Source organism: Aptenodytes patagonicus, chromosome 7 (genome assembly GCF_965638725.1).
Source record: "Aptenodytes patagonicus chromosome 7, bAptPat1.pri.cur, whole genome shotgun sequence".
In the NCBI taxonomy this organism is placed as follows: Eukaryota; Metazoa; Chordata; class Aves; order Sphenisciformes; family Spheniscidae; genus Aptenodytes; species Aptenodytes patagonicus.
Window position 1 is genome coordinate 19720320 of NC_134955.1, and position 19600 is coordinate 19739919.

A 19600-nucleotide genomic window follows, 5' to 3' on the forward strand; every position below is an offset into this window, starting at 1 on the left:
TAAAGTACAAAAATATCATAAGTCACAAGTAATGCTAGCCTAACTTTGTTTACCAGTTGAAGACTTCTTTTTAACTGCTACTAATAGTTTTTACTTTCATACCCATATTTGTTTCACATACTGATTATCAGAGAGCAAGCACAATATAATAAAATCGTAGTCTCAACAATACTGTACTGTTGATGAAAAGCAAGCACAATGATAAACAAAGACACTGATAAGCAAAGACAATGTAAAAGCCGTGATGGCTGGGATTCCATTAGTCAAAGACAGAAACAGCATTATTATTTAAACTGCAGAAAGAAGGTGAAAGTGAAAAATATTGCTTTCTACTTTTAAATGTCATGAACAAATGACAACTAAGGAATATAGTAAATTTTATAAGCATTGTCTCTTTTAAGTCCATTAGACATTTCTAAGATACTCCAAATCCCTTAACATTGAGATCACTGACAACCAAATTCAGAGAGAACCTGCTTATTTCTCATGGTTAATTAATTCCACGGCAGTTACAGTTCCACTACTTACTGCAGACACTTTTTCTCCAGCCTCCCAGTATGATCCCTTTGAAAGCACAGGCTCTTGAATAAGAGGACAGGGCAGCACACAAGCATTCTTCATTGTGTTCGCAGAGGCAGGTGTCATATTTACATTTCTGAATAAAGAACAAAAGGGTCAGTAAGCCCATAGGAAACCAATGGGCAATTGTAACTCAGTTGCTATGAAATATCCTGTGTCCTTTTTCTGACATTGTTTTTATTAATTCCCACAATCAGAGAACAGTGGAAGGAATGGACAAAGACCAGAGACTGAAAGTGCTGCTTCATTTCATACACAATGAAAACGTTTGGATGCTTCTCCTAATCTAAGCCAAGCCTCTTGAACCTTTAAAAAGTAGCTAGCCTCCTAACAACACCTTTCTTAAAGGATTTTGATACCATTCTTTCTCAGTTACAACTTAGAAATGCAGAGATCCATAAAAATTAAAAAAAAAATAATGGCAAAATATTAACCAGATCTATGAAGATCTTCACAAAATTTGAGCTCAGACTGAGTTCCAGTTATGAGCAAAGACTTAGGAATTTCTCCTTTTTTTCTCAGGTAAGCCTCACTTACTGCTCAACAGTAATGAGCACAGGGGAAAAAGAAAACATGGAGATTCTGGCATGAAAATCCCAACCAATACAGGAAACTTAATAAATATTTACTTTTTTTTTTTCCTTGACTTATAGCAACTAGTGTGTAAGGGTAGACTTAAACTTTCTGTACACACCTGCATCTCTTGAATCTTCTTTCCAGTTCAAATATCCAATCCAATAAAAATGTACATTAAATACAAAACATAAGAAACCAGAACAAATTTACCTTTTTCTTCAGCAGCATTCCATAGGAATCTCATCATAGGAGATACTTTGGATGCATGTTATGCTGCCTCGGTTAATCACTGTAAAAACTTCCCCAGCTCTTATGGGCAAACTACTCAGTAATGTCTCAAATGTTTGAACAATGATAAATGTCTACAGTCATCAATCTGAAATAAAGTAGTACTAAAAAGAGTGCAAGATTACAATACCTTATAGTAGTCTGAAGGATCAATGATTAAGTGACATCTTGCAAAAGGACCGTCTGAGTTTTTCAGCAAAGAACACCAATGCTCAGCATAATTTGCTGCAAAAGAGGAGAAAAATGAAATTATATCATCATATTAACTACATTCACTTATCTTCCTTGTGCCATGTCTAGTTATGTTGTCACACAAATGCAATGCAACAATACAAATGAGAGAACTGTGTGCACTTTTGGGAGTGGAGAAACTACATGCAGTCACTGTACCTATATTTCTATTTGCTGATTCAGTTATCTAGCAGTAGATATGCAATCATAAAATAAAAAATCGTACCTCACTGCTGCAACTTGTCTACATGGAATTGTGACAGCCCTTTCCATTTGAGCACCATAATGCTAAGTTAAACATAGGGATAAATAATACTAGGAAATACAAGCTGCCTTTGCAGATAATACAAATTAATGACCTTGCTTCCCTATCTTCCAGCTCAGGATTGCTCTACAATCACCCCCTAAACTTTCACTACAATTTGATGGGAAATCAGTGCTCGTATGTATACATACTTGCAGAAATGAATTATTAATTTGACAGTCCTCTAAAAAAACTTCAGTGCCACAGTACAACTCTTACACGCCTGTTGCAGTAATATACAGCAAATGCTCATTCTGGCAGAAGCCAACCATCTGACTTATTAGTGTGCTTACCACTTTCAATGCTGAGACTGCAGGGGTCTTCCAGCTTTTCTACCTGGTCTGTACAAGTGGACTGAGCTTTCCATGTGTTAGCAAAGGCAGATCCTGTAGCTTCTACCAGCCCACTGGCTGTTTTAAAGTCATCACCTTCCATTCCATTAAAGTTTCCACAAAGACCTATTGAAAAAGAAGGTAAAAATTTTACCTGATTATTACTTATTCTCATTCTAAAAGGTCAAAGGGAAAAGGACAACTGATCACAAACAGTAGAAACAGAAGTTCATACAGCTAATTATTCCATCTCAATATTAATGCATACTGTAAGTACTGAAGATTTAGGAGCCCTATTTTAAATCTTTAACATCTTGAGAAGAATAGTCTTCATGAAGATATCTCTGCCTCAGGACATCACCGCCCTAACCTGTATTTTTTATGCTTTCTGATAATATTAAAACCACAAAATGCACCAAAAGCCAGGTTTTGTGGATAGTTAAAAATTAAACTGAATACAAAAGAAAGGAATATTCTAAGAAACATTCATGTACTGGCACCGGAGTGATAGGTCACTTCAATATGGAATAATAAAAACGCATTTCTAGTTTGCTTGAGTCAATTCTCTTCCAATGTTTTGGTTTCTGCTTTTAGTTTCCTCATCTTGAACCAATAAGAAGCAGGAATTATCACTCATGTAAAGAATACATGACTCTTCAGCTGTGGAACAGCATGGCTTTGCTTCCCATTTAAATACACACTTGCCTTGAAGTTTTCCTTGAACTGATTGATCCACAGTTGCAAACAGCTGCATGACTGGAAACAACTGGATCTGCAGCTGAAGCCCAAAAGAAGTGTGTACAACAAGGTAGTAGGAAGATGGCTTGAATACTGAGAAGCTGGCTGAAAAACAAAACATGAACTGTGCAGTAAACACACACATAGGCTGCTGAAAGAAACACTTCTTGCTAGATTCTAAGGTATCACCTGCCATGAAAACTCTGACATCAGGATCAAATTAATCATTTTTTCCTCTAAAAATCGCTGGCCAACTAGATACAATGCTGGTCCCCACTAACTTAACAAGTTGATTACCTATAATGACTCATCCCTGGGATCAGAACCAAATTCAGATTTTCTGCAATACAGCTTCAATGCTAACTCATTAATTAACGCTGAGCAATCTGAAGAGCAAGAGATTTTCTGAGAAAGTATTATCCCAACACTGTTGCATACAATAAATAATAGGTGTGTCTCTACAAGCCAATACTTCGCTAAGTACTACTATTACTAAAATGTTAGATGCTTATACACAAGTTAATCAAGTCATTATAGAAAAATCAGCAGAACTGACGTACAAAATCAGCATAATGGAGGAACTGGGCTTCCTAATTAGAATCATAGAATCATAGAATATTTTGAGTTGGAAGGGACCCGTAAGGATCATCGAGTCCAACTCCCTGCTCCTCACAGGACTACCTAAAACTAAACCATATGTCTAAGAGCATCATCCAGATGCTCCTTGAACTCTGACAGGCTTGGTGCCCTGACCACTTCCCTCGGGAGCCTGTTCCAGCAACCGACCACCCTCCCAGTGAAGAATCTTTTCCTAATGTCCAATCTGAACTTCCCCTGACGGAGCTTTGTACCATTTCCTCGTGTCCTATCACTGGTCACCAGAGAGAAGAGATCAGCACCTCCCCCTCCGCTGCTTCTCTTGAGGAAGTTGTAGACTGTGATGAGGTCACCCCTCAGCCTTCTTTTCTCTAAACTGAACAAATCAAGTGAACTCAGCTGCTCTTCATAAGTCTTGCTCTCGAGATTTTTCACGATCTTGGTCATCCTCCTCTGGACACTCTAATAGTTTGATATACTTCTTATATTGAGGTGCCCAAAACTGCCCACAGTACAGTGCAGTGTAGAGTGGGACAATCACGTCCCTTGACCGGCTAGCTACGCTGTGCTTGATGCACCCCAGGACATGGCTGGCCCTTTTGGCTGCCAGGACACACTGTTGACTCATATTCAACTTGCCATCAACCCAAACCCCCAGAGCCTGTTCTCCAGGCTCTCATCCCCCAATTTCTATGTATAACCAGGATTACCCCATCCCAGGTGCAGAATCCGGCACTTGCTCTTGTAAATTTCATATGGTTGGTGATTGCCCAGCTCTCTAGTCTATTCAGATCTCTCTACCCTTGAGGGAGTCCACAGCTCCTCCTAATTTAGTATCATCGGCAAACTTACTTAATGTACATTTGACTCCTGCATCCAGACCATGTATAAAAACATTAAAAAGCACTGGCCCTAAAATTGAGCCCTGGGGAGCCCCACTGGTGACTGGCCACCAGCCTGATGTAACCGCATTTACTATAACTCTTTGAGCCTGACCTGTCAGCCAATTGTTAACCCAATGTATTATGGACTTGTCTAGCTGTGTGCTGGACATTTTGTCCAGAAGGATACTCTGAGAGACAGTATCAAAAGATTTGCTGAAGTCCAAAAAACCAACATCTACTGGCTAACCAATTTTTTATAGCAAATCTATTATTATATGCTCTATTTATCTATTTAATCTACTTATTAGATGGTCTATTTTATTGCCTACAGCACTTTAATTTCTCTGAACTTTCAGCTACACACTTTAATTGTTTTTGTGCAAGCATTCATGAATGTATCATCCCATGAATTCTTGTCCTTTCAGATAAAGAATTACTTTCTTGCAAGTAACTTGCCATCTGCAGATAGGCCAGTAAACAAGCAACACATACTGTCTCAGTGTGCTGCCTGAACATATCTAAAAAGGAGTGATAAAGAGAAGTTCTACATTCCTTTCAAAAGTTACTCCCAGAGCTCACAGCTGCTGTCTGATAGTGACCTTCCACGAGAAGTTAGGCTCCTAAATAAGGTGATCTGAGTCAGCCTCTGAAAGTGTCTGTCTAAATCCACTGATTATATAAAAAGATACTCATGTCTCAAGTGAGCTGGGAAGATGAGAGGGTGCTACACAGTACATCCTTCTTTCCTGCCCTGGTTGACCAGAAAATACAACAGTTACCTTCTGCCAGGCTTTCTTCCCACAGGAAAAAAGAAAAGCATGGGGAAGAAGTGGGGTGGGGTAGACATGCCTGAGCCTCACCATGACTGAGAGCCAGGACATGCCCACACCATGTAGCCAGACTTAGAAAGTGCTAAATACTCCTTTTTATAGGCAGGTTAAGTTATCTGCTTTAAATTTAAGCCATGACAATTCCTCTTTCCCAAGCTACATGCAGAAGTATATTCAAGATGTATGAAAAAAGTGAAGGGACATTTTTTTAATCATCCACTGTATACAGAGTTAGTCTGCCCATGAAATTCTCAGTGATGACTATTAAATCACATTCATCCCCAAGCTGTTCCAAAATCTGAACAAATTTCATATTCTTCTCTTCCACTTTTTCCTCTGCAAAAATACACCCCCACACGAGAAGTCAGGTGTGTGACACATGACACACAAGGCTATGTCCCTTACCTGACACATGAGGCACATTCACTGTCATGTCATTCAGTAACACACTGCCATCTGATCTGAAAACCACCACCTGTATAATAGCAAATAGAATCAATGAGGTTCCAAGTACTGAGAGGAAAAGGAACTAATAAAAAAAAATTAAGAGGGGAGACATTTTGCACATTTAGACTGTGACTAGAACGTAAAATCCTTGAAAGGAAGAATCTGTCTGAAAATTGAATGCGGCCGCAGACCTGTAGGATACAAGCAAGGTTTCATCTTGCTATTCAGTGTTTCACTTACACCTGCCTACAACAATTTATAGCAGTAACGAAATGCAAAACTCATTTATACTGGGCATCTTGGGATCAGTAAGTGAAAGAAAATATTGGGCCTTCAGGATCTATAGCAAGTTCCTATTCCCTATAAAAGCATGTGCCACAGCTTCAGTGTAATGGTTTAGTATGATTCTGGCACAGTAAGAAAGCAGTTTGTTTAACTTCCTCATAAAATGCTAGTCTGTACATACAGAAACATAAAATGATGGGTTTCTGATTTGGTTTGATTTTGTTCTAATTATGCTGGCAAGGACATGGAAGACACAGGAGGAAAATTATGTGTACATGTATGTAAAATTATGTATAAATATAGTCTAGATATTCCCATAACCAAACAGCATACTAAAGTGAATGAAAATATAAATATTTAAGAAGGTTGGATTGTATTAACATCCAAAGGTGGAATCTCTTCTGAAAAAGAGTAATTAGATCTATAAAATGATATCTGCATAAAGTAAAATACTGTGAGGGGAGGAAGAATGGTACTCTTACTTCCAGCCAGTCCGGAATACAGTGAGAATAATCATACAGTACAAAGCAGAGAAGGGAAGAGGGGAAAATGTCAGCTTATTTGAATCTCATCTTTTGTTCAGTTTAGGTCTATTTTGAGTTCTTGAGGCAGAAGTCTGAGTTGGTTTTCAGCCTGTCTGAGGTGCCTTATCTATCCACAATAGCAACTCCAGAAGAATTAGTTATTGCTCCACAGTAAGAGAAATATGCTAATTTTCAACATATCTAGCAGAACCCACAGCACACTTACATTTTTTTTGTGGTCTACTAACAGCACAACAGTCTTCAAACAGGTTTGCCTGTCTGTGGAGCCACAGGGAGCCAGCTCTGCCAGGAGAGCATGACTGTCATTTACAGTACCCTACAGTCACAGGGAAATAAATGTCCATTAGTCCAATCAAAAATCTCACAAGATGATTTCCAAAACAAAGACTAAAGTCATCAGTTACAATAACAATTACTATAGAACTTAGCTATTAAGACCACCATTTCAGCACTGGCTCTGGAAGCTGAACTGTCTTTCAAACAAATTCAGTGGTATGGTTTTTAGTTCAAGACATTTGTCATTCTCTAGAACAGGCAACAGATATTTTAGGGACAGATGAATGAAATAGCTGCCTAGCTCCTTTCCCTAGCTGACTATGACACTCAGACACAGAAACAGCTATTACAAATCTGGCTGAGAGCTTCTAATCCCGAGAACTGCCAATTTTTGCAGTCTACCTATCCATGCAGCCAGAGTGATCCTTTGATTTCTTATACATGAAGGACTCCGCTAGATAATGACAGCATACGTAGTCTACTATCTGACTAAGTTAACCACCCATTGCAGTAAGTGCCCAACTCCCGCCTAGGGCTGTTACAGCCCACCCAGTACAGCTTTTAACATTTCTGCTTCCCACATCCCATAAAAATGGAATAAAACAACAATTCACAGCTGTTACACATCAGTGCACAGACACTTGTATTTACAAGAGAAAAGCCCTACAGTACACAGTACCTTGGCTAACACATAGTAACAGTCTCCATGGAAGGTGTATTTCTTCCCATCAAAGGTGGTAATATGGGAACCTCCTTCCAGTGAACATGTGCCTGGACAGGGTAGATCTTTGCACGTCCACCTGCCTGAATCACAGGTGCTATAAACAGACAAATAATTAAAAAAATGCTTGTGGATATTACAGGAGCTGAGAGCACTGAAAGAATCTGTATACATAGCAAACAGCAAGATATCCCCAGGTGTTTTAAAACTGTATCTTTGACCATTTCCTTAAGATTTCCCCTCTGCCATATGCCATAGCTACAATAAAACTTTTCAGAAAATTGGTTGTATAGACACACAACATAAATATTAAATTCAGAATGTTTTCAGGAAGTTTCCTATGACTAAGTGGAAGATTGAAAAACACAGACCCATTTACAATCATTCAAAGAAATGTGTATAAACAAGCATGATCCTTACCATTCTTCACATTCATTGGTAATGCTTTCTCCAGGTGAATACTCCTTTCCATGGAGTTTGCAGTGGCACTGACTAGCAGGTATGCAGCCTTTTTCAGTAATATCATCATACACAGTTCCTGTAAGGCACAACAGTAAACTATTCCAGCTCTTTCTGAAATAAGCAATTTCCACAGAAGAAAGTCTCAGAGGAGGCATGGTCTCAACTTGACACAGGAAGCAGAGGCTGAGATTATCAAAACTGTGAAGAATACTGTTTCTACTTTTTGTAATACAAGACACATGGAAAACACTTTTATCCAGCTTTGAAAATCTAAGTCTATCCATTTATATAACTATACACAGATGAAAAGCTTAACATAAGTATACAAGAACAATCTCAGAATTTTACATGTTTAGATTTTCAGTCCTTCTGGCATACTCTGTAGACTATCATTGTAAACTTTTTTCCTAAGGTTGACAATAAGTTTGAGAATTTCACTCACTGTCCCTCATTATCATTCTCTTGGCAAATGATGTCCATTGTCTCAGAATTATTCAACCTAAACCCCATGATTTTCTATATATTAGCAGAAGTTCATTTGTTGAGAAGTAAAAAGCAGATTTATTACCTGTCATTGTGTTAATATGATTTAACTATAAAATCATTGATTAATTAATCAATTATGACCTCCTTTTTTAAAAACCTTATGATTATGTTCCCCTAGGGGGGGAAATAATGAGTAGCAGTACTAATTTTTAAGATATAATTTGACTATTTTAGCTTTGACTTCCTTTGCCAGAGTTCTTGGTTTTGTTCCAGGTACAATAACTAGAATAACACTTGCCTTCAGGGCAGAAACAACCATCCATGTAGTGTTCCTCACAAAGGCTGCTGATCTCCAAGTGTGAGCAAGTATCCATGCAGGGTGAACTGCTTTCTTTATAGATCATGGTATCAGGACAGGTCTTGGCTGAAAGAATGAGAAAGATGCCACCAGTTACTTGAGTGTAAAGTCCATCATTCCTCAGAAACCACAGGTCATATCCCCTACTCCCCTCAAGTCAGTGGTGTCCTAAGCCAGACTCCATCTGGCAAAGCATGTTTGTCTGTTTCTGAACTGCTTTCCCTGCTTTTTATGTTTTCATCTTTTGGTCTTGAATAGATCAAATTACCCCAGTCATCTGCAGCATGAGACCTTACAGTTTTTCAATGGGAACAGAATTTCTACTTGCTGAAAAAGTTTTCTTAATAACAAGGGTAATAGAAGAAGAAAACAGGAAGAACATAGTATGTAGTTTATTGCACTACTGGTATGAAATTTATAATATATGCCTATAGTTTTGTAAAGAAGGAATGAATTTAAATGTTTAACAGTGCTACATCCATGAAATATTTGTTTCTTTTGTAGAATTTATATATCTACTTACGGCAAAAGTACTGTGTCCTCCATTCACCTGGCCGGCCACCCGCATGCGAACACTGGCGAGAATACTGAGAGATGGTGCTGCAGAGGCAGAAGGAGTCCTCATTTCCATTGCATGCACACTTGTCCTGCATGCAGGCTTGGATGTACATTTCCAAATTAAGACGTAACCGACAATCAGCAAATGCAGAGGAGGTCAGCAACCTCTCACACTCATCACGCTAAGGAGGAAGAGTAATAGTATTTAAGAGATTTGTAAGTGCCTGAGCTTCTAGACACTTCCTGCCTTGTCATAAAAACTGTTGTATTCTGAACAGCAACAGTTATTCAAGAAAGGAAGAAGAAACCATTAGCCCTAGAAGGGACAAAGTCTTCCCAGCTCCTCACACACTAACTCCCCGTAGCACAAGGATGTCTCCATGTGCCCATGCAAGTGAAGTTCACCACTAGGAATACTCACATGCCTGTTACAGCTTGGAAGAGCCTGAGTTTCATCAGGATCTTCACATTTGGCATGGGGTTTGCTGATCTTCTGTAAATTCCCATACGTAATTGAATTGTAGCTTGCAGCTATGAGAAAAAATTACAAAGAGGACTTGCTGAGCCCCAAAAATTGACAACAAGGAGCAGATGATACCTGGCACTCTACTGATCAAGGAAAACAGTTATTATGGTATCAAATATGCCTGTCAGACACAGGTCTCTGCTCTGAATTACGTCTATTATGTCTAAGAGTGCTTAAAAATTTCAAGTGGTAATGAGAAAAGAAGGCCAGTAAAGAAAAGAACATGATTCATCTGGAATAAAATAACCTTAGACCAGGAGTGCAGCATTGAAACATACTGTTTATTCCAGGCCAATCACAGAAATCTCTCACGTGAAATTTGCTCTCCTGTGATACTCCTATGCACAATGCTTATCAGCCTATCTTCTGTGATAACTGTCAGTATGGTAGGATGACTCACCTCCATTGAAAAACTCATTGTAGATTGGAACTCCATTGTAATCCCCACAGAGACCACATGTATGGTTATTAAATTTGCTGTCCAGCTCCACCTAGGTAATGGAAAGAAAAAGAAAAAACAGAAGAGAATTACCTGGAGCATGAAGACATTCCAAAGCAAATAGGTTTACTCGAAAGGGAAGTTGCCAAATGACAGAAGTGATGGTGAACCCAAAACTCTTAGAGAAGTAGCTATTGCAAATGAATTTGTAACATAGTTAATAAACACACAGTTAGATGCAAAAAGTAACACAGAAAACAGAAAGAAGTGACTGAAGCTCCTGTATTTCAATAATGGCAGTAACCACCATGGTGATAAAGATGAAAAGGAAAGCATTCTTAAAATCACAGGACTTTTTGTTTTTCTTCTTCTCCTTTTTTTCCATACTGGGATAAAATTTAAGTCTTGCTATAAATTAGGAAAGTCAATGATGGCAGTCCTTTAAAAGACAAATGAAGGAAAATGCAGATTGGATTGTTGGGGTGCTATAGCAAAAACATTAGCTATTTCTCAGAAAGCTCCTCCTCCCTTTCTTGAGACCAGTAAGATCATCTGCATGCCATACTGCTACCTCTATCACATTGCAGAGAAAGGAGTTTTATGTTTTTAAAGTAAGGTACTATGAGTGTCAGTTGGATGAGTCAGCCTAGCTCTGTTCAGTTCATGAGATTGTACTTCTGTTCAGTATACAGTAGTCTGTTAAACCCAGGAAATACCAATAAAAAAAACTTGGATCATACATACCATCAGTGCATCTTCCTGATTCCATATCAGAGTCAGGCCTAATTTAGCATAAACCTTGGTGTAAATGTCATTGCTCTCAATGAGCACACCAGAGCTGTAGTAAGGTGTCTTCACACTAAGAAGAAAATCAGAGACTTTGCATTAGTACAGACACATAAGGGATGATATGAATGTCTGTAATAAGCCAAATACCCTAATGAATAGAGAAACCAGTCTCTGTCTACCTGATCCTAGCTGCACAGGATGCCTTGTTTTAATGAGGCATAAAATCCTCTCTCTCTGACACTTGACATGATAACTCATTGCCTTTAAAAGGTAAAGCAATTTCAGAGGCAAAGCCTGTCCAAGGGTACAGGTTCTTTAAGAAAAAAGCCAAAATGTCAGATGTTTTCAACTTAATCAAAGGAAAATCCATCATCATTGTGGTATTAACAGAGGATATTCAAACACTCCCTAATAATTTACTTCAATGAAAGAAGTAACAACATAAATGGAAGTTTTTCTTTAGCAAAAGATCTGACAATCATTTCAGAGAGAATGAATGTTCCTTTGCAAAGATCTTCCTCCTCAAGAGAGAATTCAAAAAGCACAGGCAGATACAAGGACTGCCAACAGAAGTTTGAAAAGAAAGGAGCATGTTAAGAGGAATTCAGTAGTTTGTTTCAGTAGTTAGTTCATTAGTTTTCGGTTGATAGGACCAAGCTTGTTAATGGTGACAACAAGGCATCTTAATGTGACATAAGATATTTTGCAGAAGGCTGAGTGTAGATGTTTTTGTCTGATAAAGAATCATTTCACCAGATCTCTCTCCTGCTCTTGTACGTCTGTCTTACAGTGCACTATGTAGCAAGTCCCACTGCTGAATTTCATTCAGCAATAAAGGGATTGTGGCAAGCAGCCTCATCCTATAAAGTCTAAAGAACTAGAGCCTGTTCAGACAGAAGTAGTGTGAACTGGAATCCAGTCAAATTAACCAGTTCATTTTCTACAGATTTGCCAATATAATTGTTACCTATTGATTGATGTATGTCTATGCACATCTCCTCTTAACTAGTCTCTTGACTGGGAGAACTTTATCTCCTAATGTCCTATCACTGGGATTTTTCCAACTATTTACCTCAGGCGTTTTTAACATGGCTAAATCACTTACACATCTAAATATTAGGCGGGAACTCAGAAGCCATTATTTCTACTTTTGGCTGCATTGTTCATCCTCTGGACAATGAGGCCTTATGAGATCATGTTTTTGGAGAGGGTTTATAAAACATTGGGCAGCTTTTCACCTTTCAGCTATCACAGCATGGAATATTTATCTTTTTTTCTAATACTAGGACATTCAATCAATCAGTGGATCAGGTACCAAAAGGCAAATTCATACATTTTTCTACTTTACAGTTTTCACTTCAGTAGTGTGAAATGCTATTTTACATGACAATGCATCATATGCCATTTAAAGAGCAACATGGGAAATTAAGTTCTACAAAAACCCTAAATCCCCCATGCAGCAAAAACCTGTTCAGAAGGGATCTATTGTTTTATGAACACTACCTAAAACAAAAAGAGGCTTGGGTTAAGAAAAACAATTTTTAAAGGATTTCTAAACTTGTTTTTCATGGAGTTCTTTCTAAGACTTGAGTACACAATAAAGGGCTTTTTCAATTTGGGGCAAGAATGCATTTTTTATAACTTCATGTCATTTTGTTATGCATTCTGGTATGATCCTTGGAAAACTGAATGTTATTTTCTATCTTTGAACAGATTTTCATTGCAGTGGCTTCCAAACTTCAGGGCAGAAGCTGGACAAAACCCAGTCCTACAATGCCAATAGAAAGGATTTTTTTTTTAAATTATACTAAGACATACTAACAGCCAGTTTCTTCCATCTTCAGAATTATGTCTGAATGTATGAGTTTCTTCACCTGTTTCAGTGTGTATATATACACACACTGAAAGGATAGGCTAATGATAGGAAAGGCTAGGTTAAGACACTACTTGGCACCAGTAATGGCATCAAACTAGTTCTTTGTGTGGCCATGTTACAGGAGGAGAAAAATACTACCGCTCACTGTGAGAAAGTACATATAACATATACATATACATACCACATACAAATTCATGTAAATTTTGACCTGCATTATATCTGTTATAATCCCTTGAGGAATGGCCATCGGACCTTAAAGAATTATTTATGAAGATCAGAAAAAACCACCTCTCTTCTGCCACAAAATAAGAGAAAAAGACCCCAGAAAAATGCATCTTCATTTTTGAGGATTTGCTAGACCATCTGCTAAGGTAAACTCAAGGTGATGCCATAAAACAAATGAAGCTATGTCATTCTATGCCAGTGAAAGATCTGTCTCATAAGCTGCATTGTTTCCTGCACAACCAGAAGAAGAACAATTCACTCAAACCTCTTCCTGACTTGCATTTAAATAATCCCTTATGCCAGTGTAGAAATGACGATTAATACTAAAGCCCCTCCCCAAAGTAATTTTTATGCTGGATTTCAAAGGGCTTTTTTTTGCTTGTGGAAATGCTTGTAGCAGTTACCTTAATGGTATAAAGACAGCTGTGTAAAGAATCAATCCTGCTTTTATCTTCCCAGCACATTTCTCTGAAATATTATTATACTAAAGGAACTTACATCCGCCCATCCACCACTGCCAGTTTTGGTTTGAGGTACACTGTAAAGTCCTTGATTGTTATCAGAATATACTGGATCTCAGGGTGGTTATCGCTCTTCAGAGCACGCTGAATGTGGACAGAGAACTCCTTGTAAGACTCTCGGCAGTCAGAAGCAAAATTATACTCGCAAATGCCAGGGAATTGATAGATGTCTCCATCAAAAGTTTTGAAATGGTTGTTTCCCCAAGTGCTGCAGACATAGTGGCCATGGTTTCTTGTCCTTCCTGTTAAGTGATGAAAAAGAAATAGGCATGAAAAAAGTGAAATGAACAAGCTAGTGTCAAGAAAAGGTAAAAGTGTTGCATTTTACAGTAGAAACTACTTGCAACGTGTGCAGTGATTCCACAGATCTCAAGCCTGATCAAGTATCTGCCTATTAAGCAGAAGAGATGTGCATCTCTAATGGAAAATAAGACATTAACAAATACTGCTGAGACCTGGGTATATCTTATAATCCTCACTGAGGTCAAGGAACTTGTCTGCATGAGGTGGGGAAACTTAACTCTCTGACCACTAACAAGCTGGTGCATCAGTGCAACGGAGCTGCTTTGCCAAACATAGGAATTTTTTCAGAATCACAGTATTATTTTTAGCAATATTAAATATTTCTAAGAGCTGTTTTCTTCCCTGATGCAACATGGACTAGAAAGAAAACACAGTTTGGAAACCAAGGAAGTACCACTCCTACTCTGGAAGGCAAATAGTTTAAATGTTATGAAAGGACTTTTGCACAACAGGAGTTTTTCAAGAATTCCTTCTTTTCCTAACACAAGTAGTGATTTCTATTACTACAGAATAGAAATTCTTCAGAAGATAGGTCAGAAAATAACTATAGTAGGAGCAAAAAAAAAAAAAATTTTTTTTTTGCAATAGCAAAAGATGAAGATATTTGTTCCCTTCCCAGCCATCTATACCAACAAATAGTACAAATTAACACAGTATCTGATAAATCTCAAGATGCTATAGATTAGGGGTGAACATAAAAGCTGAGCATACTTGAGAAGCTTGCCAAGGTACCAAAAGCATACATGCCTCTCATCTTCACATGATTTTCTTGCGTGTTTAATTTGAGAAAGTGAAACTACCAAAGGGACCTCTAAGTTATTGTACTTCGATGGTATCAATCATACCAGATACATCTGGCCAAGCTGGTATGCTTCTCTCCCTAGAAGGAAGGCTACACAGAGATTCTCCCAGAGCTCACAGCTGGGATACTAAATGCAAAATAATGCTTTCCTCCCATTGCTGAATTCAAGACACAGCAGACCAAGACTAATATCCCAAACCTGATCACTGCACAAAATTCATCACCTATTCCTCGAAAAATAGTTTTCAGTATGAGAGCTCCATTTCAACACTTCAAACAAAGTTGATAACAAATAGAGTAAATTAGAGCTTTTACAAAAGGATTATTAATGTCCTGAATGGCAAAATGAGCTTTGTCCAATGTTACTACATTAATTTTTGAAGAAAGTATTTATGTCATTCCAAAGTAACAGAAGGCACAATCATCCACTTTCTTCATTGCTGTAACAATGTACCTCCCAAACTCCTATAGTTGCTTTCTGCCAAACAGTTGCCATGCCTAGGAAAGTCTCAACACATGGAAAGAAAAGTAACACTGAAAATATTTTCCAAGCACATCAAACTAGAGATTAATGCAGTAGATATAGGTACTAATCTCTCCAAAAAGAGCAGTATCTACCTATGTTGGCTAAGCTACGTAGCCTCCATATTTGAGAGTTTAAGAAATTTAAGGCATGTTAAAACTTCAGTTCATTATTTAAATGCACTGCCTCCTTCGACCTCTGCAGTGGTATTTTAATTCTCTCCCTCTTTCCCAGGAGACAATCTGCTACCATTTCATTTCTAGAGCTTACCTTTTCTTATTTCATTTGCATAGGAAAGGGCCAGCCAGAGCATAAAAAGGCTGGCAACTCTTAGCCCCATGGTGACTAAGGTGAGTGAACTGGGAACTCCACTGAAAATTTTTCTTTATATAATATCCACTGACGTAATTGATTCTATCACAGGGGAGGAGATACAAAGGGAGGAGGAAAGAGGAGGGGTAAAAAAATAGGCGTGATATTTACAGAAGACAAGAAGTAAACAGACAGGTATTTTTCACCATAAATGAAGGAATTCATTATACAGGAAATGGTATAATATTGACTCAGTAATCATGCAATTTTTTATTGCTCTATTTAATCTACAGGGTGCTATGCTTTTAAACCCTTCAAATGCTCATGCCAAGTTTAACCTTCAGTAAATCCTATAACAAATAGTGAATTTTGGAGTGGCTGAACAAAGAAATCCCTTGAAGGAAGTTTATGATGAGATACCCTCAAACAATGGCTTCAAAGCCAAAGGATTCTTCAATTTTCACCATCACATAGAATGATTTCTGTAAAAATTAAACAATGCTTGTGAAGCTCCTTGTAGACAACAGTAACCCTTACAAATAAAAATGATACACCATGCATGGTAAAATTATTTTGCAAGCAATTGTTGGATTCCTTTAATTTGTAAAGCTCTGGGGAGCATCTAAAACAAGGTATAGCCCATACTGCATATTGTGCCCAAAACATAATTGAGATGGGATGACAAGGTAAGTTCAAGGAATTCACAGCAAAAGAAATGCTCTATCGAACATTGTCATGGTATAACAGAAAGTCCATCAAAAGGTTGTAGAGGCTTTCACAACATAATAAGCTTTAGTGGAAAAAAAAAAAAAAGGAAAAAAAAAAAAAGGAAAAAGGGGAAAACATTACAGTCCAGATGGAATAACAATTGTTTTCAGACAGAATCCCCCTAAACAGCTTGTTCTTGCTTATCTTCTACATGAATGATAAATTTACAGTCTACTGTCCCACAACAGATCCTACAAAAGCTATAGGGTCAGCTTTGCTTTGTGCAGAGAAAGATGAAGAGGGTCCTTAGGAGGAGAAGAAAGCAGAAAACAGAACCAGGAACCAGTTCAGAATGCTGCTTCAGAAATACAAGATTTCCACATGCACTGTATTTTACTCTGAAAAGTTCCTTTGAGAAAGTGTTTCTGGAACTCTCTTCAGAAGACAAAACACAGGCTCCTTGAGGTAAAATTCACTTATTTCAACAGATCTTTTAACACGCCTGCTTCTTGGCACTAACAGGGCTTACTTCTTAAAGCTCCCAGGCCAGGCTCTGTATTTTCTCATCAAAAGTTTCTCAGTGCAGTGTCTAGAAATCTCTAATCCTCTTAATTGTTCAGTGTTCCTTACTTTCATTGCTCAAATTACAAGTAGAACTTTTATATTTTGTAAAACACGAAGGAAACTCTTCACTTAGCCCTTTTGGCTGCTCTGGTCAACTAGAAACACCCTTTTGTCATAAAGGCATGGTCTTTAGCTGTTGTTTTATTTTATTTGCTATTTTTATCTCAAGTACAGCCTAGCCTCAACCCGAACATCTTCCTGTTTTCCCTCAATACATCTCAAAAGGTTTTAGACTTTCTGCTTTTCCTGTTTGAGGAAACAGATTTGCACTTCTCTCACCCTTACCTAGGGTATCATTCACCCAACACTCATGACTGAAATTAAGTAGTCACCCTTTTCTCCTTTGGGAGTCTATCACTAGAAGAATATAGAATTGATTTTCCTTCTTGGAATATAAAAATAAAAACAGTAATAACCAGTTAGAACAAACCATTTAGAGAAAAAAGAAGAAACACTGTCTACAGAGACCATTACTTGATGGTTACTTTAGCAGGTCTAACTTCTTATGACACCTCAGAGATATCTCCCGTTGTGGAATTTTCTGTCTTTTATGCCACCAAAACTCTTATTTCAGAAATGTTTTCTAAAAGTACTTAGGAGATTCCCAAAAGACTTTATTTTGAGCTTTTCCTTTCCTCCCTGTGTTTTTCCAGATAGTCTCCTGTCTGGAACTACTATTGCCCCAGAAAAAAGAGTCTCTGTGACTTAATTCATATACAGTCTTTGCAAACTGTAACAGCAACTCCATGTACACAGCAGAACTGACCCCTTTTTAGATTAAATTGGATGTGCATGCTTACAGGTATAAGTTGGAAATGTACATATTTTCCATTCAGGTTTCTTTACCATGAAACTTCTAGATCTGGAACCAGCACCATTCATTTTCTGGGACTGTGAAAGATAATAATCCTTCACCTAAAGATGCACTATCCCTCAGTTCAATATACAGGTGTTTTTCTCCTATGCAGGTGAGAGATGCACCTCTCTTTGGGTGATATGGATAGATCTAACCCCTTGAAGAGCTACTCTTAGCCACTAAATTTTAGTGACTGATTTTCTCTGCTCCTGCTCTGGCCTGCCTGTACAGGGAGCATGATTCCTTCTTGGGCTATAAGGTTAAAACAGGACTATTTTCCTTCTCCAGTCTTTTCTTCTCAGAGTGACCAACAACTTCTCATTGTCCCTTCTTCTGACATATAGGAAGCTGTGTCTCGCTGTGACATCCCAAACTGGATAATAAAGGAAAGCAACATGCCTTTGAGCATTGAGACCACTCTTACAGAATTTGCACTCAAGCTTACATGGCTATGCTGATCTGAGGAGAAGTGAGTACAGATCCTTATCTTCACAATTCACAAGTATTTGTACTTTTTCTAGCACTAGAAAGTGTCCTAAAATATACCATCTCTGTTTCCTTATTGCCAAGAGGGTAATGAACCTGTCTACCAGCTGCTTTATATGCCTTTCAGAAATAATCAGTCTTTGAAGTAGACATCATCACCTGTTTTATTTCATGCTCAGCTACCTTACAGTTTATTGGATTACGCATTTTAATCCAGAAGAATCTTACTGTTAACGCACAGATAACTCTACATCCATATGTATGCATTAATTTATTTACTATAAATTGTTTGACAACCTGAAGTAATCAATCCATTTTGGAACAAAGATAATTCTGCTTTAGCATTAGCATCTTTGCTTTAAGCTTACATCAATTCTCTACATCTGAGTTGACCTGTCTATGGAACTTCATGCCATTCATTGCTTCTGGTCATCTTAATCAGAAGTCATCTTCCTTTTTCCAATACCAGGTGTTCATTTACCTTTAACACCAATGATACTTCTTCTTATAATTCTGCATGCACTTCAATCCTCTCCCAGTAGGGACACTACGACTGAAAACATATGGAATCCTAACTGGGTAGAAGGTATCACTGTGCAAGTAGCATCACCAGAACAAGCGATGAGAAGGAGTGTTTTCATATTTAGGTCCCACTGCTGAGTCTTAACAGAGATAGTTTTTTAAAAGTTCCTGAAGTCCATGAGTAGAAATATAAGTTCCCATAATCTTTCACTATATGCCTGACCGAGGAGACCCAACACCAGTGCTACAACAGCCAATGCTAAAATTCAAAGTTTAAAAAAAAAGTTGATTGCATGGCAAGTGTGTTTGTTATAGCAGCAGATGCAGAGGGAGAGATTAAATATGTGTTTTGAGTTATAGCTGTGTCAACGCATTGAGTGTTTCCCTACCCTTAAACTTTTATGAGACTATTTCTAATCATTCCATCAGCATAGCTAACTTTTAATGTTCATATTAATTACAGTGTAAATATATTTTGCAGTATACTTTCTGTTAAAAAGAGAACCTACACAGAAGATTATCTTCATTCTGACTCACACCGCAGAAGAAAATGGCCTGTATGGAAAATTTATATTACTTTAAGATAAAATT

The 19600-nt window shown here is 37.8% G+C and overlaps 1 protein-coding gene across 1 annotated transcript in view; it reads right to left on the reverse strand.

Moving 5' to 3' along the window:
- MUC2 (mucin 2, oligomeric mucus/gel-forming) overlaps positions 1-15841 on the reverse strand; it is a 60536-nt gene extending 44695 nt beyond the window's left edge. The window contains exons 1-15 of the mRNA XM_076343512.1: positions 15772-15841; positions 13851-14115; positions 11207-11321; positions 10424-10514; positions 9919-10028; positions 9463-9679; positions 8880-9005; positions 8054-8171; positions 7592-7730; positions 6842-6952; positions 5765-5834; positions 3016-3153; positions 2272-2436; positions 1574-1668; positions 525-655 (exon numbers count right to left, since the gene is read on the reverse strand). Coding sequence (XP_076199627.1) covers positions 525-655; positions 1574-1668; positions 2272-2436; positions 3016-3153; positions 5765-5834; positions 6842-6952; positions 7592-7730; positions 8054-8171; positions 8880-9005; positions 9463-9679; positions 9919-10028; positions 10424-10514; positions 11207-11321; positions 13851-14115; positions 15772-15841 — 1961 coding nt within the window. The remainder of the gene's footprint in view (positions 1-524; positions 656-1573; positions 1669-2271; positions 2437-3015; positions 3154-5764; positions 5835-6841; positions 6953-7591; positions 7731-8053; positions 8172-8879; positions 9006-9462; positions 9680-9918; positions 10029-10423; positions 10515-11206; positions 11322-13850; positions 14116-15771) is intronic.
- Between the last annotated feature and the right edge of the window lie 3759 nt (positions 15842-19600).